The sequence below is a fragment of the Spea bombifrons genome, chromosome 10 (assembly GCF_027358695.1).
Source record: "Spea bombifrons isolate aSpeBom1 chromosome 10, aSpeBom1.2.pri, whole genome shotgun sequence".
Lineage (NCBI taxonomy): Eukaryota > Metazoa > Chordata > Amphibia > Anura > Pelobatidae > Spea > Spea bombifrons.
In genome coordinates, this window is record NC_071096.1 from 12,173,386 (window position 1) to 12,200,706 (window position 27,321).

The following is a 27,321-nucleotide window of genomic DNA, read 5'->3' on the forward strand; positions in this document are numbered from 1 at the left end:
GTATGGTTTTTTTTTTTTTTTTTTTTTCAATATTTTTTTTTTTTTTTTTTCAAAAAAAATATCAGTTCAAATCAATTTCCTGTCCTGAAGTTCCCGTTCCTTCTCCTCAGCGACTTTTCAATAAGCAAGAGATAACTTAATGGGGATGAACAACCATACTGATCCAAGCAATAGGAAGTTCAAATAAATTTCCACTTGATATACATTTGAGATTTTCTTTTTTAACAAACACATTACTTTGTAACTGACTGTAACTGACTGCTACTTCTGATTAAAATCAACCCTGTCCAGGCATAATAAAAAACAGTGCATGCATTTCCCTGGCACTGGCTGCATCATAAGACAAGCAACTGATCACTGCATACAAACTGATAGATAATAGTAATTGATAGTAATAGAGTGTGACAACATTCAGTCTTTCCACCCACCCGACTCTCACCTGAAAGCTGCAGTACAGACGGTTGTTCATGTGAGCTCAAAAGCTGGGTTTGAATTGTCTCGACAACCCGTTTAAACCGCCGGCTGGGACCTAAAGCAACAAGGATGACATAAAGGTCAGCAGAAAGGAGTACCAGACATCATCTGATGAAACCGCCACAGTCAGGACTGGATTATCTCCTTGGAAGACTAGGTGTCTACCTACAGCTCTATGTTATTAGGAGAACCGTGTGAGATGAAGGGATGTTCATAATGCGTTTCCACCAATTTTGATCTCCGTCAACTCCCCATCCAGAAAAATAAAGTTGTGATGACCCTCTGCCATGTCCAGATGGGGGCCTAACCCCTTTGGTGGATTCTCTGACACCAACCTCCATCACAACAGTGACTGAGGGTGTAATGTTATATCCCATTATATTCAGTGACTAGGGCCAAGGATGGGATGTGCAATACAGAATCAAAGACATGGATCTGTGTTCCCTTGCGCTTCACTAAAAAGGTTCCCAAATCTTATCTAAGCTCTCTGTTAGACTCCCTTACTTCTTCTTTCCGCAGACCTTGTCTTCTGTTCAGGATATCCTTGTGCCTAACCCGTACATGCTTACATTTCCTTACTGTATTAACTTTTGTGTGATGATATTTACCATTCTCTTAATGACACATGACAAAATGATGTCCAAACCTGAATGTCTCCCCCACACGCTGGCAGATACCTGATAACAGAGTGAAAGTGACTGAATATATCCCGCAGTCCTTCTGCTTTTCTCCACTTTCCGTATATGTGATATCCACCTGGAACTTCACTGGCTTCTGGAAGACGGATGGACCCCCTGTGGATTTGTACTCCGCTCGGAAACTGGTTTGTGAGATCACACTGTGACTGAGACTTGGGATCTGTGAAAACCCAAGAAAAGGCATTTGTATGACAGGGTCACATGAAGGGTCTACATGGAGTCTAAAAGAGTGTATTCAGCCAGGACGATTGTCTCACCGAGAGGAACGCTTGTACAATATCAGCTTTGATGGAACTTAAAGGTTTATCTTTAATGACCACGAAGATCTGATCCTCCTTTTCCAGGGTGAGGAAGTTACCAAACCAAGACTTTTTGGCCAATCTGATGAAATAAGAAATGCAATTAGTAATGGATAAGTGAGTGGTGCAGAGAGAGAGGCTTAACAAATGAGACGATGGTTATATACAATTTCAACATAAAATAGATAGAGGATGTAATGTGAGGATGTACAAAATGAACAAAGAACATACATGTAAATTCCAAAATGTTTCACATTCTGGTAAAGCCACTCATTTAAAACCGTCTTTCAATGTAGGTTACACTAACCAGAACAGTTAGAAAAGAAAGAGCAAAGTCAAACAAACAAGAAAAAAAAAACTCCCCCACAGCGGTCAATATAACGCAATCAATAACAATATAAAATCCCTGAGATTGGAATCATACACAACAGGAATTGTGGTTAGACATCTGGTAAAGAGCTACAAATGGACGTCAGACTTTCCCTCGAATAGAAGTACGTGTAATCAGGACGGGTGTCTACAGAATGGTGTCGGATATGGCAATCTACTCACTCTGGTGATGATTCTGGAGTCAGGTTGGTCATTTCATCAGCTGTAGGAACTAAGCATAAAGAAAAGGTTACTTCTGTTGGGACCTTCTCTGTATTCTTCGCTTGGCGTGATCTTTACCCATTCTAATCTCCTGACATATCTATCATAGAACACGGTGATATAAATATAGATTTTCTTAATTTTGCGGTTAGAGAGCCTTCTAACCACATTGCCAAATATGTTACTAACAAATTGGGGGTAAATTGGCCCATATCCTTCAATGCAATGGAGTGATTAATTGCGGTGTTGTAGGTGCAAAAATAAGGATAAATTGTGTAAACTCTGATTGAGGCAATTTTATGACGATAACATTTTCCAGAATGCAACAGGCAGGCTTATGATAGATGTGTGAATGAAATCGAGTAAATTCACGCCATATAAAGTGGCGCACCTCATGTATAAACATTTCATGGGTTTTTGTGCCAAAATAAAAATGCAAATTATTAACCCCTTCAAAACTGGCAGAACTGCATATATGTCAGAAATATATATATATATACATATATAAGCTGGTAGTTCTGTCTATACACTACCCCAGAGTGTACCTGTACTGTGCCTTCATAAATCAACCTCTTTTGGGAGCTTTTTGTTGGTGTTAATAGGTGGTCCTCTCTTGGGGTAATCTGTGTGTGGAGGGGTTGCTTCCATCTCCACCTACCTCGTTCCTACATGCGTGATCAGGTTAGGGACTTACATTTTAAAAGGTGAAGGAGAAGACTGGATGGTGTTGCCTATTGCAAGGTGTAACATATTGATCTTACTGCCCTGATGATTGGCAAGGAAGAAAAAACTAACAAACCAGGGATAGTTGAGAGCTATGCCCTGCTGAGAAGACACTAATTAATGGTGCCTACAACCTAAAAGGGTTGTGCTTACTTTCTCCAGGCTAAACCGGGCAGGATCATTAACATGGAAATTGATGAGCTTGCACAATATACATTAAAACTGGGGACGGGGTTAGAGACCCATTAGGGAAATCTAAAGTCTCGGCGGTGCGTGGCTGGTGAGGCTTTATCACCATTTATGGTTATGAGATAATTCATTCTGGAGACGCTCTAATGAGTTCTGGTCTCTTACGTAATCACCACAGGGAAATAAGTCTAAGCCTAAAGGCTTTCCGGAGAGTCTGTCCATGGACACGTTATGCTGATCTGTGAAGTTAATTCATCAGCTCAGCCGGACTCCTCCAGGACAGAAAGTGGTCCTAGCAGATTATAAGAGCTGTGGAATTCAGGGGCGAATGATGCTACCAAATCTTGGGGCAAAATCATTCCTAAAAAAAAGGGTAGATGTACCCTGGTCTCGTTACGTTTCTTTATATCATACGATATTGAATTCAACGTTATGAAGCGTGTAAGATAATGGGTGACTTTAGTGTGATTTTCAGTATTGGTTCATTTACAGAGCTGGGCAAAGATTCCACCGGGATAATTTAAAGGTCCCCTTTACATCCTTAACTATACGGGGCAGCTGTCAGCATGCACAGCACTTTTAATTTCAGATCCAAGCAGTAGCCTACACCGCCTATGTTTATTTGATCATACAAATCAACTCAACATACAATACATGAGCACCGTCATCATGACAGGTCCTTTACATTAGTTTGTGGTATTTTATTGCGTCTTCGAGTGATGGAGACAGCTGCAGGTTGCTGATGAGCTAAGCCCGTGAAAAGATCACACATTACTGAAGCAGACGCGGCATCTCGATGGTTTCTCTATGGAGCTTTCCGCAGGACCTTTGATTATCCATAATTTATTAAAAAGGCATCTCAGACAAGGTTTTATCTGCTTAACAGCTACGGTAAGCGCTGTCAGGAAGAGCAGGCATAAAAGAAACCTTGCCATTTTGATAATGAAGAAGGTTTACAGTCTACCAGCGACCGTCTTCATGGATACAGTAATGTGTTTTGCACGTGGTATGTTTATTTTAGCGCTATTAGTTCACATGATAACTACATCATTTACCTCTATGCCGTAACCCTAATGAACTAGCCAACCATGGGCATATATTCTCTAAATCTAAATCTAGAACTCCAAGTACTAGCTGATAGGGGTCACTTTAAATAGTTCTTGTTTGGTAGATTACTCTTTACTGCTGCGCTCTCCTTGTCAAAGGGACAAAAAAAATCAACCATACAGTTTCCACTCATGGGTTTTTTAAGAAACATTTCAAAAAGAACAAAACCTACTCATACATGCAAGTGGGCTACACTTCCCTGGTCATTCACAAGTGCCAAGGGAAGCAAAGGAACATATTCCCCAGCCTCTGTTTTGTTTACCATTTCTTACCTTGCAGTTTACGGCGATGGAATCTTGGTGACCCCAGGAAGTTATTCTTGATAGAATTCAGCCTGGTCCTCCAGGGCATTCCCCCGATGCTCGGGCTGGAGGGTGGAGTAGGTGAAGGAGTCCCCGCTGGACTTTCCTTGGGTGTATGGACAGGTGTCCCCTTGGGAGTAGGGAGGGGGCTGCCACGAGGTGACGGATGAGGGGTGACCTGTATAAGGGGCACAGATTTGGGGGCCAGGTCAGAGAGAGGAGGCCTGGTTGGGGTTCTGCAAGCGGTATTCCCTGCGGGAGAATTCGTGGCACATGGAGCGGTGCTACACGAGTTAGTGGAAGGAAGGGGGTTGGATCGGGTAGTCTGGAGCGGTTTCTCAGATGCTCGTGGTTTGGGAGGGAAGGTATGGGTTTTGTTTGGGTGAGACAATGGGCAATCTTTTGGAACAGAGGGATTGGAGTTCAAAGTTGTATGATTAGAGTTGGGTGGCGTGGGGGGTTGGGGCAGGGCAAAAAACCTCCTTATTGGCTGTGATATTTTAAAAAAGAGGAAAGCAGAGATACACAGTAGAGAGGAGTATACAGAGGAATAAGGTAAAGTAGCATACAATAACAGTAGATATAAACAGTGAAAGAAGGAAATACAGTCATTGAACAAAGAATAAAGACATTCATTCAGAGACGCAGGGCAAAGAGAGAAAAGGGAGAAACCAGAGTGTATGGCGAATAAGACAAGCGTAAAAAAGACGATGGAGACAGAAAAAGTCAGAGACCAAATGGATCACAAACACAGATACAGTACCAAAGCAACAGGAAAGAAGAGGAAGAAGAAAAGGAAAACACGAACGCACAAATGTGTTGGAAAAGATCCAGAATAAAAAAACATGTTTTAGCGAAGCAGCCAAGGGAGGAGAAATGACCGAGATAAGGGGTGAGGATGCGCTCATTTAGGGGTGCATAGGATAAGGTCGGATGAGAGGACAGGAGCAGCCAGCAAAGTGGACAAAAAAGAATGGAAAAAAGAAAAAAAGACATGCATGTTAGCATTAGCACCAACAAAATCAGCAAAAAGCACAGAGCAGCTCATGAAAAGCAATCCGCCGTGTAACCTGTCAATGCTAAAACATGGGTTAAATCAGCAATCCTTCTAGATTTGTTTCACTCTTATTGTTGGAGCCACTGAAAATCATGTTTCTCTACCCCCTCCCCTTGTTTCTGAGAAAATAACACTTCTGTTCCCATTCACAGAAACAATGTGGCCATCAAACATAAACTTTTTCAAGCAGGGAAATAGGACAGCTCTGCGTGGCGATGATGTACTGCAGCTTTCTATTGAGAAAACGTGGCAGCTTTCTTTAAAAACGGCAAGAAATCGTTAAATGGTTCTGGTCTCCGGAGCTATAAATAGACTATTTTAGCTCTAGGGGCTTTTTGTGCGTGGGGATTCTGTGACAAAACCATACAAGAAGCAGGAAGGATTGCTGAGTTTATGTGGGTGTAATAGGTCCCTGCGCTTTACATATTTCATATATATTTATATATATGTGCGTAATCACGGATGTGCGAGCGACATACACACACAATGACATAAAGAAACACAAACGACGTTTCTTCTCATCGGTATAGTCAGCCAACGGAGCCAGTATAGAAGAAATGTCAATATATGTACACACTTTGTTCGGTTACTAACAGGATAGGAAGAGTGGAGTGAGCACAGGATGGTTAGTGTATGCTGACAATCTGCACTCACCCTTGGGCTGCTCACTGGACTGATCGAGAGTCCTGAAGAAGCACCGCTGATAGAGCGTGACCTGTAAGGGAGAGATACAAATGGGGTTATAACCATCCTGGTATGCCAATGACCTTATTTACAGAAGTTTATAATATTTTCATTCATCAATTATTCATATGAAGAGAAGTTAATATTTTACAACATAGGTTCTATTCACTAAAGGCCAAATTACCGCCATTGCGTATTCTAGATTGATGAGCTCTGTGAGCAAGTGAGCTCTGGGTGTATTGGCAAAAAAAAAGGGATAATGAAACAGGTAGCTACGAGCACAAGTAAGAAAAACTCCCACTTCTTCATGAGTTTGCTTCTGAATCATGGCTAACTTGCAGTACTGAGAATGGAGAACATACAGGACACCCGCTGCATGCACTTGCTACAGGATGCAAGAGGTATTATAATAATGAAACATACTTATTTATGTTCTATTCTTCCTTTTTCATTACTTACCTCTGACCATGCTGTGCCATCTCAATAGCTCTGCGAGCTGGTACTGGTGACCCTCCATCTGTTCCGCTAAGAACCTCCATAGACTTTCGCTCCGGCCTTCTCTTTCCATGACGAGTCAGCATAGGAGAGTCCACTCTTTTCCTCGGAGGGTCTACATATTTAGAGGAAGACACTTTATTATTAAACTCTAAATCTGAAAGAAGGGCTTGACATTTTTCTTTATAAAGACTTTATTTTGCCAAAACAATAGTGCAGGGGTGAAAGTTTTTTCTGCAGTGGGCCACTTCATCAGAATTGTATACATGCGCGGGCCGCACTAATTTTTCACTGTGAGAAAATATGGCCTTTAATAAAATATGCAGATTAAAATAAAGTAAATGACACAAAACCTTTACTTTTCCTCTCACTTATTTCTGGGCTTAGAAAGGTTTGTGACTACAAATTCAGGATAATTAAAAATGAAATAGTTCTATTTATTCTAGGGATGCACCAAAATGAAAATTCTGGACCAAAACATTCACATTTCACTTAGCCAAAACCAAAAATGACCCCCCCCCCTTTATAAATAATAATAAAAACTCAAATTTTTTATAAAAGTAGGTAACACACCACAATTGGATAAAAAATTAGCAATATGACTTGGCATGATAGGAGTGTGATTGCTAACAGCAATCACACTCCTATCATACCCAGGCAACCAGTAAATGCTGGTCCTAGGCATGATGGGACTGTGATTGCTGTTAGCAATCACACTCCTATCATGCCAAGTCAGCCAGTACATGCTGGTACAGGGTGGCTGTAAGTGATGTGCAGACCCCATAATGCTGGCAAGCATCAATACACAAGGGGGGCAGCTAGCTAGGTTTCAGCATGTACTGGCTGACTTGGCATGATAGGAGTGTGATTGCTAACAGCAATCACAGTCCCATCATGCCTAGGTTGCAGCACTTACACATCCATGCTATCAGACACACACACACTCATTCATTCATATACTCATTCATTCACAGATTAATTCCCTCAATCACGTATACTCATTCAAACACCCTCCCCACCCCCTTACCTGCACTACAGCTCCTCGATGCCGCTCACAGACTTCAGCAGAGGGCGCGGCCTCCCTCTGCGTTCTCTGGTACTGCGCAGAGGAAGCGGGACTGGAGCAGAGTCATGTGATGTCACGTGAACTCTGCTAGGTTCCGCTTCCTCTATGCAGTACAGAAGACCCTCCCACAGGTAAGTAGCAGAGCTCGAGGTGCGGCCCGCGTAAGATCGGTTGCCCTGGCTTGTGCATCTTATTAAAAAAAATAACCTGGCTTCAGGGCCTGGCATTTGGTTCTCACCAATATCTGCCCTTGGTGGTAGATCTTCATCTTCCTGGCTGGGGTATCTTTCCTTCCGATCCAGTAATAGGAAATAAATCATCTTCTCTTGGTTTTCCCTGAATGTAAGCAGGGAAGTTAGACATTCACAGTACATACATATTCCTCTATTTCCTCGATTTGCTGCACCTAACTTGTCATCATCCTGCCGACCGTCCCTCACGTAAATACATTCTACTGTCTTTGTTCTACCTTTCCTCACCCTTCCCCATGTCCACGGCACTTACTCTTCAGACAGCAGGTCCTGCAGTAACTTGTTGCGATCCCTGAAGCAGCCTAGGGAGTGCATACTGTCTAGCACATCCGGGTCCACATCCTCCAGCGATGGCAGAGACCCCATCTGCACCTTTCTTGGGACTGCTTGTTCCGGTTCTGGCTCATTCTTCCCACCGCTGCAGGACAGTAGAGATTTATCATCATGCTTCATATAAAAACATATTGCATTATATTACAAGTAATGAACGCCAGCAGACTCGCGTAGTTATGTTACAAGAGGGGAGATTGAAAATTAAAGAATAAATCTAGAATAACATGAAATCAGGTTAGCACAGAGTGGTAGAGAAGAGCGCCCTGCTCCGGCAGGCTTACACAGTCTAATGTATGAACATTAGCTTAAGACTCAACTGGGATACCTTGTGCTGTTCTGGAGATCAGATTTCCAGAAGGACAATTCTGAGAAGAGGAACTATGATCTATATCAAAATTTCTTGATTCTGGACTTCAAACATTGTTGACTTTCCAGAGAAATGCGTTACAGGGCTGGTTAATTGGGGCTTTGCCATATATAATGCAACTGAGTGATGCAATGGGGCCTTAGTGATAAAATAGCCTGGTCCATTTATGCAGGTTATATGTACTGTGGAGCTTGGAGGCTTGAAAATACGGGGCACTTATCTGATCGCAGATCTATCTACCAAAATGTGTCTAAAATCTGCAAACTTAAAGCGTGCGTTGGGACCTTATTTAACCACGTATTTCCTTTTAATAGCATCATGTTTTTTGGTTTCCAGCCTAGTATGTATATTGGTCCAGCTCCATCATATATATATGCCTTTTATTTTTTGTAGCAGAGTTTAAAGTAAAATGAATGACTTACTCTTGATTATGTTGTATAGTTTATACTTACATGTACCAGGTGTGCTTCTGTATGGCTTCTAACTGCAAGAGAGAAATAACACTATTTAGATCGTGTAGAGCCCTCATTACAGCTCTACATCACTTCATTGTCTCTACAACTTCAATCCAATCCCGCATGTCCATACCTAGAACATTTGGAACTGTTGTTTAATTATTGATTAATCCCCTTTGTCAATATGTTCCAATTTAAAGAGACTTATTATACATCCAAAGTAAGGGCTGCACAATCATTAGTTAAAAAGATTCAATAAAAAAAAAAATCTATCTGGCCACCGACAGAGTGTATAAGAGACTGTTAGATCATCACAATTAAGTGAGGATCAGACAGCGTGCTATGGATGCTGCTGCTGTCAGTGTTGTCAGCGATTGGCTCTTCTTCAGGCTTGTCTTTAACGTTTATAGCTGCTGTAAGTTGTAGCAAAATGAAAAACGAGAGCCTGCTCTCCCACGCCTGTATCTCACCGTCAACCTCTTTATGGGTTCCACCTCAATCATCCCGCACAGCAGGTTCTGACAGTCGGGGGGAATGAAGTGTGGCATGTGGAAGACCCCTCGCTTCACTTTCTCTAGAAGCTGCCTCAAGTTATCATCATCAAATGGCAGAGCGCCCTGTGAAAAAAAAATGTGTATTTATTTGGAGTACATAATAAAAAAGCCTTTCTAAATCCATTTTTTGTCAATATAAATGAATGAATTACATATGTAATCTGATGCAGTGAATAGTTACTAGTCACGTTTAATGAATATAATAAATATATATATATAATAAATATAATAAAATTTTGAGTGTCAGTGTGTTCTATAAAATACAGGTTAGTCTTAGCCTTCAGCTGCAGAGGATTATGGGAGTTGAAGCTTATTGAGAGCTGGTTGCCTACAACTACTCTCTCTCTCTCTCTCTCTCTCTCTCTCTCTATATATATATATATATATATATAAAAATGGCACAGACCTCTAGCTGTTGCTGTTTGTACAAAAGTAATGCGAATAATCGCTTTGCATTCTAAGGTCTTATTATGGGATATAGGAATAAGTGCTTATAGTATAGAAGCATGATCCCCGTTGTCCTGGGGAGTTAGTGACATGATGGCTGTGATGTTTTAGTGCGTTTATGATGTTTCGGTGCTTTAAAGATTAGATCAAAGTGATCAAACGGCACTAATCTTTTTGATGTGTTAGAGGACGTTTTAATCATGGATATTCTTACCACAAGCAGAGCAAACAGGATGACCCCACAGCTCCAGATATCTGCTTTCCTTCCATCATATTTCTCACCCTGCACAAGAGACACACGATAGTAGTTGTTGGTTTTTTTGCACCCTACATAGTAGATTAGTACAAAGCAAGGGACATAAACAGGACTTACCCTGATCACCTCTGGACAGGCATAATGTGGTGACCTGCATTGGTAATAATAAAAAGTATTAGGTTGTTGCTATAGAAACTGGAAAGGCTAAACTTTCCTGTGTTGCTCTTATGTGATTAAACCTTCAGAGGAAATAATAAAATGACAGATCTGCAAAAGTTTATTTTAGACATTACATTAGAGAATGTAATCAAGATTTTGTCTAAGTGGAACAGCACCTTTAAACCACCAACACTGTTCTAATGAAAGTCTCCAAATTATCCCTATATTCCAAAAAACACATCAGCAATCTAAAAAACATTAGCATTTCCACCAGCCCAGCCCACGCCAACCACAAACACTCTGGGTCTTCTTTAAACCTCTTTAGAAGATCTTGTAATGCCAAATATACCCACCCGCAGCTGGTCTCCAGCAGGCTGTCTCCGACCTGCAGAGAGGCCATCCCAAAATCAGCGATGCGGATGTTATTCTTCTCATCAAGAAGGAGGTTTTCAGGCTTCAGATCCCTGTGGCTAAGGGTAAGATACAGAGGAGGAAAAAATCCACAGAAGAAATAAGTTATTGGTGATATCAAAGAAAGCATGAGAAGGCACGCAGGATGTATATCGTAATGATTTCACCATAGGGTCTGGCCACCAAAGGCTTAATTGGCAGAGAATAACCCTGGCATGTTTTTTCTCTTGGTAAACCCGGCCCTTTTTGAAAGTAGAATGGACAGGGGTTCTTGCTCCTTCAGACCCCAGTAAATACCACTAAAATCCTATTCCACCTTTTTGAGGAAATTGAAAAGTCTGCTTGAAGCAGCCAATCGGTGTCAAGAATATTCAGACCATCTAGGAGAAGGCAGTGTCAGGTTCGTGCTTTCTTTTTATATTGTTTTCGTTTGGAAGAATACATATTAAAGTACTCACAGACTCATGTTTTGTACGTGAAGTAAGTAAGTAAGGTCTGTTGTTTCTGAGAGATATTCTGGAAAAAGTTGACCAACTTACTTCTTGATTTTTGAAATTATGAACCATATAACTATAGCTAACACTTTTCACATTAAAGCTTACCAGATGGAATGACTGTGGCAAAAGTCCAGCGCCGAGATGATCTGCCGGAAGAATTTGCGAGCTTCCTTAGGAGTAAGTCTCCCTTTCTTTACCAGGTAGTCGAAGAGTTCTCCCCCAGACACGTGCTCCAAAACAAGGTACCTGCGCAATCACAAGGGTTTGCGGATGAGAAGAAAGTATGGCTTATCATGGGAACGGAAGGAAGGAACGAGGCAAAAAGCTAAATGGAGTCAAACTGCTAAGGTGGGAAAATGGCACAATTTAAAAGATTACAGCTGACAGCCAGACAGGGAGAGGGAAATATAAATCGAACCTATATGTACACATCACAGACATGGTACAAAGTCTCGCAAATTGTCATATCGGTACGTCAAAATGGGAACTAGAAGGCCAAAGGTGTATGCAATAAAAACAAAAATTGGAATTAAAACTGTGAAAAAGCCCTTGAAAATCCTTGTATTCTACTCTGCGTGGTTTGTTGTTTTTTTTTTTTTTTTTAAACAAGGATTAGAAAGCACATAATTCTGCTGTACAGAACCGACGCTGCTCCTAAGCCGGGCCGTGGAATCCATGTATACTCACAGGTATTTCTTGTTCTCATAGACATCATGTAATTTTAAGACGTGCGGATGTTCAATTAACTTGAGGATAGCGATCTCCCGCTCCACCTGTCAACAACCATATGGTTACAAGATATATTTATTTCGCATAATATATACAAACATACAATGCTGCACAATAACATACTGGCACTATGTGTTATAACCATTGTTATGCCCATCCGTGGCTACCATGTTTAGGCTTTTCAGGGTCATCTGGACTGCGTTTTTCCCCATGAAAATGTTTAAGGGTAAATGTAGTAACTTAAACATCTTTTAGCCATAGAATATTCTATGTTGCTATGATGACATGAAATCATTTGTGTTTAGTTTACCATCCTGTAATCCTGTTGTGTTAACATAGAGAACCGGAGTTGAAAAAGCATATATATTGACAAAGTATATTGAATGACAAATACATCAAGCTATTTTTGGTGTACATTTAATAGATCTTAATTATTATTTCATAAAAACAAATCTTACATATCCTCTTTGGAATGAGTAAGATTACCAGAACATAATCTTTAACGACTCTTTTCTATATTATCCAATTATACTAATACCCAGTGCTTTTTAAGAAGAATTATCAAACAAAAAAAAGATAATTCGCCTTTAAGCCTCTGACTGCCAGACAGATGTGTAACACATTGTTAAGTGAAGAAAATGTCATCACTTTTGGTTCCACATTCATCCACTAGGAGCGTGAATCAATGCCATCTCATTCGCTTGCAGTGTCTGTGCTACTTACATATGAGAGATGGTCCGGCATTCGCAGGATTAATCAGAGATAGCCCATTCCACCCATGCAACAATCCATAAGATACCACAAAGTATAAAAGAACCTATAGGACGTTGTCAATGGTTTAATTTGGGTAGTTACACGATAACTATTTACTCCTCTTCTGTCCAACTAAAGGTGATGAGCCTCTCCTGACATGCAGAGGGAAGCTGTAATAAGAAGCCACAACTGCACTTCATCAGGGATATAAAAACTATTTATTCTGGTAAATCAAGTCAAGTAGACGGTTCCCTTGTAACCATCGCAATCCCTTGTTACATCTCAGGAACATGGCCCTCTTCTCCACCTGCACCAGGATGTCTTAATGTGTGTTAATTGTCTTGTCCAATTTGAATGTTTCTATTAGTTTTTAGTTCCCACTAGCGCTATAGAATCTGATGGCGCTCTTTAAATAATATGTAATAATTAAATGTTCAGGTCTGGACTGGCCGATCTGCCGCTCCAGTACGTGGCTGGAAATGTCTGGTCAAGCGCTACAGAAGAACGTAATGTGCGGCCGATCATATCCAGCCATCGGCCCCACTTACATCATCAGGCTGCTGCTGCCCTTAAAAGGCCAAGGCATCCCATCATCGCCAGTCCGTCGGGGAAAATGGCTGTTCATGCATCAGAGTTGGTCCTTCTGAGTGATACCAAGTATATCTAGCAGGAGGCTGCGTATGCCATTTATCCACCCCCTGGCCTTAAAGTGCCAGGGTCGATTCCTGTTCAGCCCATCATCTTTTGACTCCTCTTTGACACCACTTTGACGACAATCCAGAGTGCCATTGACTATCATCACTCCTAACTAGCCCCTGTATGCTCAACACTGCTGGAAAACACTGCTGCAGTTGCTATGGTAATAAGACCTCTCAACCTTTGCACTGGAATTGTATGCATGCCCTCCATGCTTTTGTGCATACCTACAGTCATATGCATGGATGGATGTCAGTATAATCTTATTAGGATACCAAGATGACCAAGATAATCACAGAGTAAGATACACATAAGCTTTCAAGACCTTAGAGGATCCCTAAAAATGGTTCACTCGTGTATGATGTTTGATCAAAGGGTGAATCCATGGACCTTCCTGAATACCTGTACTTTTAACACAGACGTTAACAATAATTAGGTCAGTTTGAGTCTACGACGGACTGATTTCTTAACACATTAAGCGTGTTTCAGTCATTAGGTCACATTGTGTAAGTCTATAGAGAATCCCATGCCACATTCCTACGCAGCCTACTGTAACAAGACGAGCCTCAGACACCCCAGCCTGATTAGCATCATTATCAGTCTGGCCTCGGGAGGGGATCGTACAGAAGGGGGGATGATTACTTCCTAATCTTTAATTATCCACTTTCTAATGTACAGACACATCAAAGAAAAGGGGCTGGAGGGTGGGGGAGGGAGATGCAGACAGCATTGAGGATAGAAATAGAGAGAACTAAAAGGAGAGCTACTGGTAAGAGAAGAGGGGGAGGAAAGCTACCGAGAAAAAGAAAGACAGAGAGGGAGAAGACGAGAAGCAAAAATGGGAGAAGCGAGGGAGATGATTCGGAGAAGAGACAACCAGAACGTAATACAAGGGAGAATGAATGCATACGGGGAGACGGACACGGTGTAAAGACAAAGGGCAAGATTACTTTTGTGTTTAGGAGGCAAATGGTGAGGTGATTGGAAAGCGGCATTTTCATGGCCTTTATCCACTTACCCCGTCCCTGCACTTGGCCTCCTTACACACATTGCCCCAATGATGTATGCCAGTGGAGTAAATACATTTGTATTAATCCACTGATTTCCTGTTACCAAGGAAACAAGTCAAGGGTCTGTCTGGCCAGAGCTCATAAATAGGAACGTTTACACGTATTTGTGGATACACGCAGTAACTATTTCAGTGCCAGAGGTTGGAAGTTCCACCAGGAAGGGACTTTATAAATGTGCCGGTGATGCCATTCTGGGCTAGTGTAAATGGTGTGTTTTACGGTCCGCCCAGCAGCTCGAGGCCTGCGTGTCCTAGTCTATCATTCTGTCGTCCTCTTTTTGTCAGGCTGCCAAAGCTAGCTGCAGGGATACAAGAGGTGAACCAGGGCTAAGTGATCCTGTCACACACGCAGCCTCTTTGGTGTGTTCTGTAGACTGTTTTACAGACTCTATGACAGGCGTCTGCATGTCAGCCCATCTTACCCGTCTATCTTTGTGGAGTCACCATCATAAATCCTGTAATGCAATCCACTGTAAGAGGATATTTCAATGCCCAATACTTGTGATGGCAAGTGATGCCTACAACAATGTATCAACCCCCTCTCCTTTCCAGATCCCTCTCTCCTCTTAACTCTATTCTAGTTCCATCTTACTCACTTCAACTTCTCTTCTACCCCCTAGAACAGGGGTGTTCCAAGTTTATTCTGCAGTGGGCCACTTCATTAGAAATGTATGTGTGAATGGCGAGCATACACAGACACACACACATACTAACATACACAGACACGCACTAACATACCCCCCTACTCACAGAAATACACACACATACACATACTAACATTCCCAGACACACACTAACATACCTGCCACTCACAAAAATACACATACACACACTAACATACCCCCCTACTCACAGAAATACACACACATACACATACTAACATTCCCAGACACACACTAACATACCTGCCACTCACAAAAATACACATACACACACTAACATATCCCCTCTCTCACAAAAATACACATACACACACCAACATACCCCCTACTCACACAAATATGCACACACATACTAACATACCCAGACACACATTCACATACCCCCATTCACAAAAATATCCATATACACACTAACATACTCCCTACTCACAATACCCACACACATACACATACTAACATACCCAGACACACACTAACATACCTCCCACAAACACTCACACATATACCCAGACACACATACAGTAACATACCTCGGCAAAGACACATGTTCACACATCAAAATACCCCCAAAATACCCCTCATACACTCACAAACATACCCAGACACACATTCTAACATATCCAGACCTTTACAAACTGAAATGCCAACATTCGCCACCAAGACACATGGTCACACACTGACTTATCCTCACACACTCAACATATCAAGACACACAGATATGCACTAACATACACGGACACATACACTAAAGTCATACTCACGGAGGATGCCTCCGTCTATCTCGAGGAGGGGCAGATGCCCCATCTGGATCCCCCAATGGTTGGAGGTAGTCACCACTGCAGATCTCATGCGGGCCACACGTTAGACACTCCTGCCCAAGAATCTCAGTCATCCCAGCGTCAGTCTCCTCTCTCCTTAATTTGAGAGCAGACCGAGGACCAAAAAAGGTTTACAGCAGACTAGATTGGCCAAATTGTTCCTTCCTGTCGTCAAATTCTGTGTTCATATGCCCCATACCTTTCTCCACTTATTTCAGTTTCCTGTCTTCATTTGAGCTCTCTGTGTCTCACCCTTTTAATTAATTCTCATATTTTGTTAAAAAATTATGACATCTCCTCATCAAAATATCATCATCCATGAAGTTGCTCTGTTCTCTCCATATCTATGACCACCATAACCTTCTAGATTTGGGGATTGCGGTGGAGTCCTGTTAGTAGTCAGTAGGCCAGTTTCTATTCATTATTTTTGGGGAGAACGGCTCATGCCTCAGGGCTTTAAAAACGTAGATACATGTCTGATCAATGCTTAGTACCCAGGAAGAAGTCACATCAGTCGCTAAAACACCCAAGACCCCGTTCGATATGCGGTTATTCATCTTCGCGTGGACTGTGTCATCAGCTGCACACAGTTCAAATACAACACTTTGAAGGTACTTTGATCATTACCATGGATATTCGCTGTGGGTTTTACATCAGCCTGCAATATCATGCTGTTTTTCCTTCAAGTGTTTAAGATCTTGTGTATTAGAAATATATAATCACGAGCTAACATTGATTACGACAGTTTATTGCCACTTCTACAATAAATGATGGCTTTTGTGTGTTTATTCTGCTTTGCAATCTCGAAGATCAATTTAACAGAAATGACCTCTTTGCTACAAAATAGGGAGCTTGCTAAGTGTTACAGGACTTTACTGTCACTTTAAATGCAGAGTTACATTGAGAATATTCCATTTCTATTTTAGATTTGCCGTCCTTCTGTGTTTGCAGAATGTAGAGATTTCACTATTTTTTCTTTATAGATTTGGGGCAGATCCCAGCTAAACCTGGCAGTCAATTCTGGAAGGAAACGGGGGAAAAAAACAACAAATTATATTAAAAAAAATTCTGTGTTTGGCCGAATCCCACTCCGTAAAATAGTCGCATCTCTGAGCAGTTTTATGGGCAAAAAGAGTAAAATATCAATGGTTTTGTAAAAAGTCGACAAAGAAAAACGAATACATCTGAATATATCCAACATCTGACATGGCCTAGAAAAGACTGTTGTTTTAAGGGGCAAGGTTTTAGTTTTGGGGCTTCTTAGATTATGTATTTATAGCTATTTGTGTAATTAAGGCTTTTATATGTATAATTATATGTTTTCTCTATTTCATTTATAAACCATGTACTCTTGTTTCTATATTCATTGTTGTGCCTTTAACACAGAGGCTCCGAGCGCCTAGAAAAGAAGGACATCAGGGGAGGAAGGAAACCTGGCTATATATTTATGTGGTCACAAAAAGAAGTGCTAACTGGAAATATTCCTGATTCCCCAAATTCTTAAAATCCATGCAGGGGGAGACACACGTCCCCCTTTGCCACCATCTCCTACTCGAGCTGTTGTCAAACTGGAGCCAACTCAGCCAACCTCTGGCTGGTTACAAACTGGCAAAAGACCATGGGACATGAAGTTTAATGGCAGCTGGAAAGCTACTCCACAAATTAATTGGTACACTACGACACTACGATTTATATACAAATATAAATACTAAATTAATGGAGAAGCGTACTAAATGCACTGCTTTCTCAAGGTACCCTATTGAAATAAGTAAAGGCTGGAACATCCATCACAAATGTGACTGCTCTCTCTGACATGCTTTAACCACATTATGCAAGACAATGGGAGACAATGGTCTAAACATCTCATTAACACCCATCCAGAGGGGAAAAAATCAGAGCCACTGAGAAATTTAAATGTCCCTCCTAGTGGTACAGAAGACCAGATGGCGTCCATAAATACCTGCCTCTAACTGCTATTGGTGTTGTCAAATAGAAAACCCCGGGTGTTCTGTCATATTTATTGGCAGTGGCCCGTGATCATTGCATATTCGTGTACATGACATGAACTTATAGAGTATATGAATGTGGGAAATGTCTTGTGAACCTTTCTTTTCTTTTATCATCCCCCAAAATACGAAGAGTTGCAGACCCTACAATTACGGGACATTCAGCTATAGATATTGTAGATATATACATGAATAACTTGAACTACCACTAACATGGGTAACCACTTATGATGGAGTGGAGATGTAGGTCTGATGAAATATCCACTTTCTTTTAAATGAACTGTGCTTGCTATCTATTAGCGAAGCTCTTTGAGTCATATACGGCCATGAAATCTTCGACAATGAAGAAGCACATAAAAAATTGATAGGTATGCATTGGGAACAAACAAGCATTTTTTAAATCAGTGGGAGCAAAGGCATGTCTCTTATGAGTTAACGGCATGATACTGTATGTTTAATGTAGCAACACCTGCCTCTTCTCAGCTTTTCACACCGATTGGTACCATCTGCTCTCCACCCCACTAACATGTATGGAACATCTGCTGCCTCCCCCATCTTCTGCACATGCAAAGCCAGCCTGTCACCTTCACCTCTCCCCTGTCAGAACAAAGCCTCGCAAATACGTTATACAGAAAATATAGATTTTTTTTGCTGCCAGTGAGGGCAAAAACAGGCAGCAAAGTCAGAGCCTTCTCTGCTATAGAATAGGCTTATTCAATAGGATGCTCATTGTGTATGTTAAGGACAATAGGTACCTACATATGGATAAGGACACAGATTTCCTCCTTAAACAAATACAGATGGGTTAAACAAGAGAAACTGAGGCCAGTGTCCAATTTATTTTGCTTTTCCATCCCTGCATCCATGCCCTATATATATATAAAATATATATATATATATATTTTTATACTTTTCTATGTTTATATATTATATATATATATATATATATATATATATATATATATATATATATATATATATATATATATATGAGAGAGAGAGAGAGAGAGAGAGAGAGAGAGAGAGAGAGAGAGAGAGAGAAATGCAAAAATGATGTTTCAACTTGAGAGTTGTGGACTAAAGTGCATCTTTTTTTAGCTCACAAAACTCACAATATATTGTCTGACATCACAAACATGAGAAGACATATTTTAAAATATTTTAATATGTGGTTATATGTGGCTATATGTCATGATAATTTACTTAATTTAAACAATTTTAATACTAGTTTTAACCCTAGTTACTATGGACACAAACCACATCTTTCAGTTTTCCCTTTCTGCCGAATTGTGAGCTCCACAATTTCCCACCAACAGTTTGCAGCCCTCTGACATGCAAAGGGTTAAGAAATCATATAATAATCATATTTCATACAGAAACGTATGCTGGACCATTACCTTCATTAACACGGACTCGCTGAGCTTTTCTCTGTTGACGATTTTGATGGCAACCTTTTGACACGTGACGCAATGAACACCAAGTTTCACCAGACCTGTCGGGGGAGAAAAAGAAAAAAAACATTTAATATGTGACAGAATTCTGGGCAAAATTTGCCATTCTGCAGAATGCTGCCAGACGGCGGGTCACAGATCACCCGATAACACTCGCCGATGTCTGCTTCCTATTTGGCCCGTGGCTGGACCGCCACGTGCTCGCAACTCTAATATACACCTACCACGCTGCGTATCCAGCCTTAACAACAGTCCAACGGCACCTTTCCCAGGTTTACTAAGCGGCGGTATTAGTCTGCGCTGAAGTGTGTGACGCCAGACTATAGCCGTGCTTGCGATGTGTCTGCCGTAAGGACTTTTGACGCCATTTGTGACGTTAATTTTACGCATTTACATCCGTGTGATGCAATCCGTGCTCCAATGTCCAAACGGCTTCACAAATATCAGTACTTGTGTGGAACATAAAATAAATGAAAAATGTACTATTTACTAGTTTCTTGCCCATAGAATTTACACATACTCTATATTCCTTACAAGTTTAGGGCAATAACTAAAAGATATAAAAGTTCTCCTTTTGGTGGGAGTTCCCCTTTCACTTCTGTCCGCCATTATACAATATATTTTTATGATAATGCTATATTGTACATCACAAGCGAATGTCAGCACTTTATCGGTAAAGGATAATCAAAGTTGTTAATTGAGTTTATCTCGCAGTGCTGGGGGGGGGGGTTACAAGGAGATATAATGAGTATATATACAGCATACATATCTAAATAACTATATATATGTACACACACACATACATACATACACACACTAGCGCTAATTAGCAAGAATTCTGGTAATGAAGACTCAGGGGATGGTGTGGGTTGTGGGCTGGAGGGGGTGGCGGAAGCTGATTGGGGTGGGTGGACGGGGGTCCCATCTCGCTGCGTCTCACGCTCTTTGAAGTTAGTCACAGGAGGCAGGACACAAAAAATAAAACGCTTCTGGGAACGGACGATGTTTTAAAAAGTGGGGCACAGAAAATGAAGCAAAAGGAGAGAGAAAAAGAGGGAATTCGAGATAATGACGGGGATGCAGAGAAAAAGTTGGAGTGAAAAACAATCTGAAAATATTAATAAAAATAACAAGATGCGAGGGTGCAATAAAGTGTTGGGAATATCATGTTGTATAATAAAGCACACAAACTCCATGGTGTATCTTCCAAGCGGGCGAGGGGTGCTGGAATCCCAAACCGATGGCCAGCATCAGGACTATCACAGTCTTAGATGTATCCATATTTGCAGAAGTCTGTTTTATTGTCTGCTTTCCATGTAGCTCTTGAAAGGAACAGGGTTGGTCGCCCGGCGTGACCCTGCCGGAATTCAGTACTGAGACCGGCATTACGCCGGGGAGCTGACTTTCTTGCCCTCTGGAAAAAGGAGTCTTGTGTGGCAAAATGGTCATGTCTCCACTTAATTGTTTGCACGTAGGTTAATATTTTATATTATATATATATATAAGTTGCAGGGCGATGGATTTTATTTCTGCTCTCATTTAGAAGATATAGAAAAGTCAGGTACAGGGGATCGTTATCGGATGACTTGTTAATATACCCTACAACTGTCCTACTTGTCACTACTTACACAGCGTTAGAAGTAGCAGCACGCGCTCGAAAGAGAGCAACTGAGGTGACATCGTACAACGCGGGAACCAAAGACGAGCCAGGCCTCCTACTGAGTGGAAAAGCGAAAGACAAAACACTGCCTACCTGCCCATCATGTTACAAGAACATAACCTCGCAGCCAGACACGGCACGTGGAATCCCATTATAATCTTCAGAACGCGCCGCTCCTATCTGAGCAGCACCAAACGGCAATCCCTGATTGAAATAAAGATGTCGCCGATGATCAAATTAGCCCATCGTTTACCCTCTAACAGAACAAATGAATAACGGAGGTTTTACTGTATTGTAATAATTAGTACTTAACTGGTAACCCTTTCTGTGCCGGGGGGTCACATGGATCTGGCTTAGAAAGAGTGCATTTACTCTTATGCCAGCTTTAGTGTATCTGCGGCTTAAAATCATTTGCCAATACATGTAACCTTTTAAGTCTCTGTACATTTTCCTAATAAAAAGACATGTTGCCATAAAACGCTTGTAATATTTTATATCGGGGGATAATTAAAAGCCCTTCATAATATTAAATTTCCCCATTCTAGTGGAGAATACGTTTACTCGAGAGCAGGGTAAGGAACAAACATGATGAAGGGTTACACAGGCAGCAGAACAGGGGCAAAACTAGATGAACAGGGCCTCAGTGCAAAAACTGCCTGGGCCCCCTTAACAGTAAACATGTCCCGCAGTGCCAGCTTTGTCCCAAAAAAGCTAGTCATTGCCAAGTATTTCCCAAACAGCTTCTCTGTGTCATTTTACCCCCAAACAGCTTCTCATTGTACCCACAAACAGCTTCCATCTTATCCACCAAACAGCCTGTCTGTGATATCTTTGTCCCCACCTTGTCTGATCCATCTTTGTCTCAAGCTTGCCTGTGCCATCTTAGCTCCTAAACAGCTTGACTGTGCCATCTTAGCCCCCAAACAGCTTCTCTGTGCCATCTTAGCCCGCAAACAGCTTCTCTGTGCCATGTTAGCCCGCAAACAGCTTCTCTGTGCCATCTTAGCCCGCAAACAGCCTGTCTATGCCATCTTTGTCCCAGCCTTGTGAGCCATCTTTGTCCCCAGCTTGCCTGTGCCATTTTAGCTCCCAGAAAGCGTGTCTGCAAGTGATGAAGGGTTAACAAAGTGTAGGGGGAACCAGGCTACCAAGCCAATGCGATAGCAGCCATCAAAGCCAGTATGATTAAGGCACAGGTCTGAATTGCCTTTACTATGACATATTTAACAGGGCTCATAGCATCCCCAGGACAAGAGCCCTCTCACAATATACGTTATCTCACCTCATCAACAAGCCGGGTGATTGCCAAAGGAACATCAACCCCCAAATAAGAATGGAGATCAGGTTACACTCAAGCTCTACTCTATCGAGTGTCTAGATCTTGTTTCATACTCATTAATACATAATTTGCAACCCGCTGCATGATGGGATTTTGATGTTACTTTAGGCATATGGCTCCTGAATCTAAGGTGAGATCAAGGACTTTTTAAGGCTTAAAACAGACAGACTTGATGGGCCTTATCTGTTTTCTATGTTTCTATTAACTGCTGAGATAAGGTGGGGTTATAACAATTAGTAATTGAGCGTGGATCCTGCCTTGCACATCCATAAATACAACAGACAATCAGCAATGTTACTGATGGCTTTAGTATTAGTGTGCAAATGGTTCTTGGGCACTTTGTGAAACACTAATGCAGTTCTCCTGCGCTAACAGATAAGGGAACTGTGTAACTAAATGGAGATGTGCTGCTTCCTTAGGAAACCGAACCAGCTCCATTGTCTTGATAGAATCCACCAGAGAGAACGCTGTATGTGTTGCTGAGGATTTGCCTTATCGTGTGTTTCAGCACCCTGGACAGAGTTACCGAATAATCCTCTGCAACACACCCTACACTCTCTCATAAGCGCTCTACTCCTGCATTGTCAGCTTACCCCACCCCACCCCCTACCAGCATTCCTCCTTCCTCTTCTACATCTTCTCATCGGAGCCCTCCCTCCACGGTTTGGTCTCTCTCCCCATCCAACCCCCTTAAGGTTCCTGCTGACTCAGTTCTAGCTCTGAGCGCTGGTAGTTATGATAGAAAGAGTGATTAGTCCTGGACAATTTAACATAAGAAGCCGAGTGAAATGCTTGCAGAGTCAGAATACTAAAGGTGATATTTAAGGAAAAAGACTGCAAGCTCTTGGGATCAGATATCTGCAAACGGTTTCCATATCCTGCAGCTTTCTCCGCTGTACTTATTCAATTTGCAATAAGGTAAAAGTGCTTGGATACAAAACATTCTGAATCCTGGTTAGCATACCACACAGCGGAACATATGTAGGATTTACAAATAATCACATATGGTACATTTGATCAAGCAGCTTGTATAACAGCAAATTGCTTGCTAGGTTACAATCCATCTTTCCCCCAACTTCATCATCACCCAGTTATTTGACAAGTTAAAAATATCTTTTCCCTCTTCTCCCTTCTGTCCCTTATCTCAAATTAACATATCACTGGTTTTATTGTCGTTTAACAGAATCTTATCTGTTCTTAGATTCTGATCCTACACTCAGTCCTCGAGTCCAGATGATTCGGGGAAGGCAAGCCTCATCCGCTGGCGCTGTAATATATTGGCTAAAACCTATTTGGTAGACATCATGATAATTTCTATCCAGTCCAACTCAAGACAGATCCACATAAGAAGAGCACTGGGCGGATCCAGTAAGCGTGTAAATGCTGCCTGATGTTCTTGTTACTCCAGACGCCCTAGAAAGGGATGTATTTACCTTGGCTGCTCTAGCCCTCACCTAGCACGATATGATGTCATTTCCCGAAACGTTGTCTCAGGTGCATGGCGCTGGCTACTTCATACTGTGGTGTGCATGGTGTGAATGGTCCAGTTGGGGGATCAGAGATCTGCCTTGTATCTGGCCCACTGAGCAGCGCATCTGAGTAATGAGTCCGTGGGCACACCTTTCACCAGCCTTGACTACTTCATTTCACATTGGGCAAATGGAGAGCATGATGGGATTTCAGTGCCAGTCTACCCGGAATATAATGAGGCTGTATGAATCAATAATAATATCACAGTTGAAATCCCTGCTTAAATACAGGTTCTGAATAGCCTTATTTTGTGACAAGTTATGATATTCACAAGGACAGTCATTAGAACCATTTGGCTGCTGTCAGCAGTGAGCCATTACCTTTGTGACAGGCTATTAAAGGGTTAATGTTTGGAAACACTCATGATCAGCTAATTCAGAAAATTCCCACGTACTACCAGTTATTGCATACGGTTCCGGATGTGAATGCTGTAAAGGAAGGCAGCGGGTTTAAATGCAATGACGAAATATGGAGATTGATCCAAAATGTGTGGCCTTCAGTAGACTGGTGGACACTGAAGTCCCAGCAGTCAATGTAGGTCAAGAGCTTTCTGTAATATTACGGCAGTGTTCACGATAGTGTCCTGTAGTAATGTAGGCATCACACCAAGTGCTGGAGCTCCATGAAAGACACGCTGACGGGCCGGCTGTTCATGTTCCTATTCTGTTTGGATCTAAATGCTGCGTCTCAGAATATTATTTTGTTTGTCTAACACTCCTGTGTAGTTATATCGTGGAGCAAACAAACTCAATTTGCACCAAAGAGGTTCAGGAAGGATTCCAAACACAAGTCGTAAGGAAACTATGTCAACTGGGGTCAGCTTCAAAGAGCCCATTTGAGCACCAACATGGCTGGGGGTACCCCGAGACCTGGCTAAATCAGCAAGATTTCTTTAGGTTTGTCAGCAAGATCTCTGCTTGCTCACTGAATTACGCATGGCCAGCTTAGCCCTTCATGTGCATAATAAATAGTGAAATGAGAGGGGTAAAACTACAACTCCCCAACAAACTAGTGACAGCGCGCTCTTTAGTGAATACACCACAGTAGGTCTATCGGCCCTGCGTACAAATATTTGAATCTGAGTACATTATGCAGGACTAATGCAGCTGTTATTGCAGAAGCCGTGAAAGTCATGGAGCAGTGAATACATTTTCTAAAGCCAAGTTTATATTTACTAAGCAGTTAGCGGTAATCATATCTCGTTCACTATGCACGAAGTCCAAACCCAGTGAGTCTTACTCGCCTTCTTGCCCCTGTGTAATGATTTAGAATGCACCTCACAGTAGGTTAACGACAGCATGCTGCTTAGCGAATAAACCCCAAGGTGAATCATCACACTCCTCCCACTTCTTTATTAACCTAAAAGTTTTGGTCCCCATCCTAAACCTTCTCTTTCTGCTGTTTTTTTTTCTATTTAAAAGCAGAAGAAGACGTTGAACGTGAGGAAGGAGATCTAAGCCTAGTGCTGTACCAGCAAGGCATGCCAACAGGGTTGGTTTATATGTTTGGGGAGGCTTGTTGGGCCATAGCTGAATTCTAGAAATGCCCTTGGTTCGTGAGCATCCACCTTCATGCCTTATGGGGTATTTCACTTATATCGTATCTCAAGAGAAATGTCAAAAACCTTGCCGTTCGTGATACTGACCAGAAAATCATTAAAAGATAAACCCCGTGTATTACGATGTCACAAAATGTCACTGGAAGGAAATCACAATCCGGATTACTTGAGAGAAACCAACCGGTCTAAGGAGACTAAAAAGATGTAATTAACAGTGGAACATGAAAAGAGATTTAAAAAAAAACATATGGAGTGAAGAAAGTCAGAGGAATAAGAAGTTAAGAAACATTTATGTGCAAATGTATCAAGCCATGAGAATGGTAAAGGACAGATAGTGGGTCTACATCAAAAGCGCTTATTGTAAAAATAATATTAATAACCCTGGAAAAATTCTAAGAAGGTCCGTATAATAAAAACACATCAATAAGAACAAACAAGGAGTGTAGGAATATATCACAGATATCAAACAGAATCAGCTAGAGGCACCTAGAAGAACGTGGGACGGCAGTCTGTCCCCGGTCACATTATTATAAAATAGAGGTAAAAGAGGGATTCCATATTAATGCCTTTTACAAAACAAGATACACGGACGCATTCTCCAGATCTGACTCGGTTGGACCTGGAACGCAGAGACTAGATGAGATCAAAATCCTTTCTCCAGCTGGGCATATACAGAACATGTATAACTGACCAAACTGTAGACTTGGGCTAGACTTTCCTCAAGAAACTCACACATTTGTGAAAAGTCCTCGCCTTCACAACAGCGAGAACACTAAAGCACCACGTGCACAGTACAGCTTCTTTTAAAAAAGTGGGCCATGGTGGGACCGGACAAAAAAAAAGAGGAAAGCAGCGAGAAAATAGAGAGCAAGAACGAAAACAATAAATGAAGTGGAAGACGGCAAGATAAAGGACATCTTTGGACTGACGATAGAGAGAACGGATAGACAAGGGTAGGATGATATATCAGAACGATGTTCTATGGATATAGCGGGATAAGGAAAATGCTGTATAGCATCTCCTAAGAGGTGTATTCACTAACCGGGACTTTGTAGGTGAGAAAAAAACATGTCAACTCCCTGACTTCACTATGAAACGCCATCCCTAGTGAGCGTCTCCTACAGGGAAGACTGGCCTTGCAGAATGCATAATAGTGTCTGATACCATTTCAGAATTCCTCCTGTATATTACATTAGACAGAGGAACTTTACTGGGGGTGCCCTTCACGAGTCAATATGTAGGACTAACGTGAATATGTCAGATTGGTGAAGATACAACGTAGTGAAAAGTCTTGCCCATGTGCGCTCCTCCAAGTCACCGTGCATAAAGACATTTGGCATTCATGCATGCAATTCAGTGATGCGACACACACAAACCCCATACAATTATTTTACAGGTGTACTATATACTAAATGCATTAGACTGGAATATTGTGAGCATTAGGAAGGCTCTCTCTTTGAATCATGGGTCTCAGGGGCCACAGTGCACCACACAGGCCCACTTTACGGATAATAAATACTGGGAGAGTAATAGAAAAAAATAACAATCCAGGCGGGGAAGATTAAAACAGATGGAAGAGGGAGACAGGGAATGAGAGAACGAGATGGGAGAAAAAAGAACAACATGAAAGAGAAA

At 41.6% G+C, this 27,321-nt stretch overlaps 1 protein-coding gene across 3 annotated transcripts in view; it reads right to left on the reverse strand.

Annotated features, from left to right (window-relative positions):
* The window catches only part of BRSK2 (BR serine/threonine kinase 2), a 45,812-nt gene that overhangs the window by 6,754 nt on the left and 11,737 nt on the right, over positions 1 to 27,321 (reverse strand). The window contains exons 2-18 of one of the 3 annotated variants that reach the window (XM_053449390.1): positions 19,546 to 19,640; positions 12,103 to 12,188; positions 11,521 to 11,661; positions 10,861 to 10,977; positions 10,466 to 10,499; positions 10,307 to 10,375; positions 9,562 to 9,708; positions 9,089 to 9,120; positions 8,190 to 8,354; positions 7,924 to 8,021; positions 6,584 to 6,734; positions 6,095 to 6,155; positions 4,354 to 4,873; positions 2,024 to 2,072; positions 1,430 to 1,553; positions 1,152 to 1,332; positions 440 to 529 (exon numbers count right to left, since the gene is read on the reverse strand). In XM_053449390.1, coding sequence (XP_053305365.1) covers positions 440 to 529; positions 1,152 to 1,332; positions 1,430 to 1,553; positions 2,024 to 2,072; positions 4,354 to 4,873; positions 6,095 to 6,155; positions 6,584 to 6,734; positions 7,924 to 8,021; positions 8,190 to 8,354; positions 9,089 to 9,120; positions 9,562 to 9,708; positions 10,307 to 10,375; positions 10,466 to 10,499; positions 10,861 to 10,977; positions 11,521 to 11,661; positions 12,103 to 12,188; positions 19,546 to 19,640 — 2,160 coding nt within the window. Of the gene's footprint in view, positions 1 to 294; positions 530 to 1,151; positions 1,333 to 1,429; positions 1,554 to 2,023; positions 2,073 to 4,353; positions 4,874 to 6,094; positions 6,156 to 6,583; positions 6,735 to 7,923; positions 8,022 to 8,189; positions 8,355 to 9,088; positions 9,121 to 9,561; positions 9,709 to 10,306; positions 10,376 to 10,465; positions 10,500 to 10,860; positions 10,978 to 11,520; positions 11,662 to 12,102; positions 12,189 to 19,545; positions 19,641 to 27,321 lie in introns of those variants that run through there. The other 2 variants (XM_053449391.1, XM_053449389.1) reach the window with 2 other exon arrangements.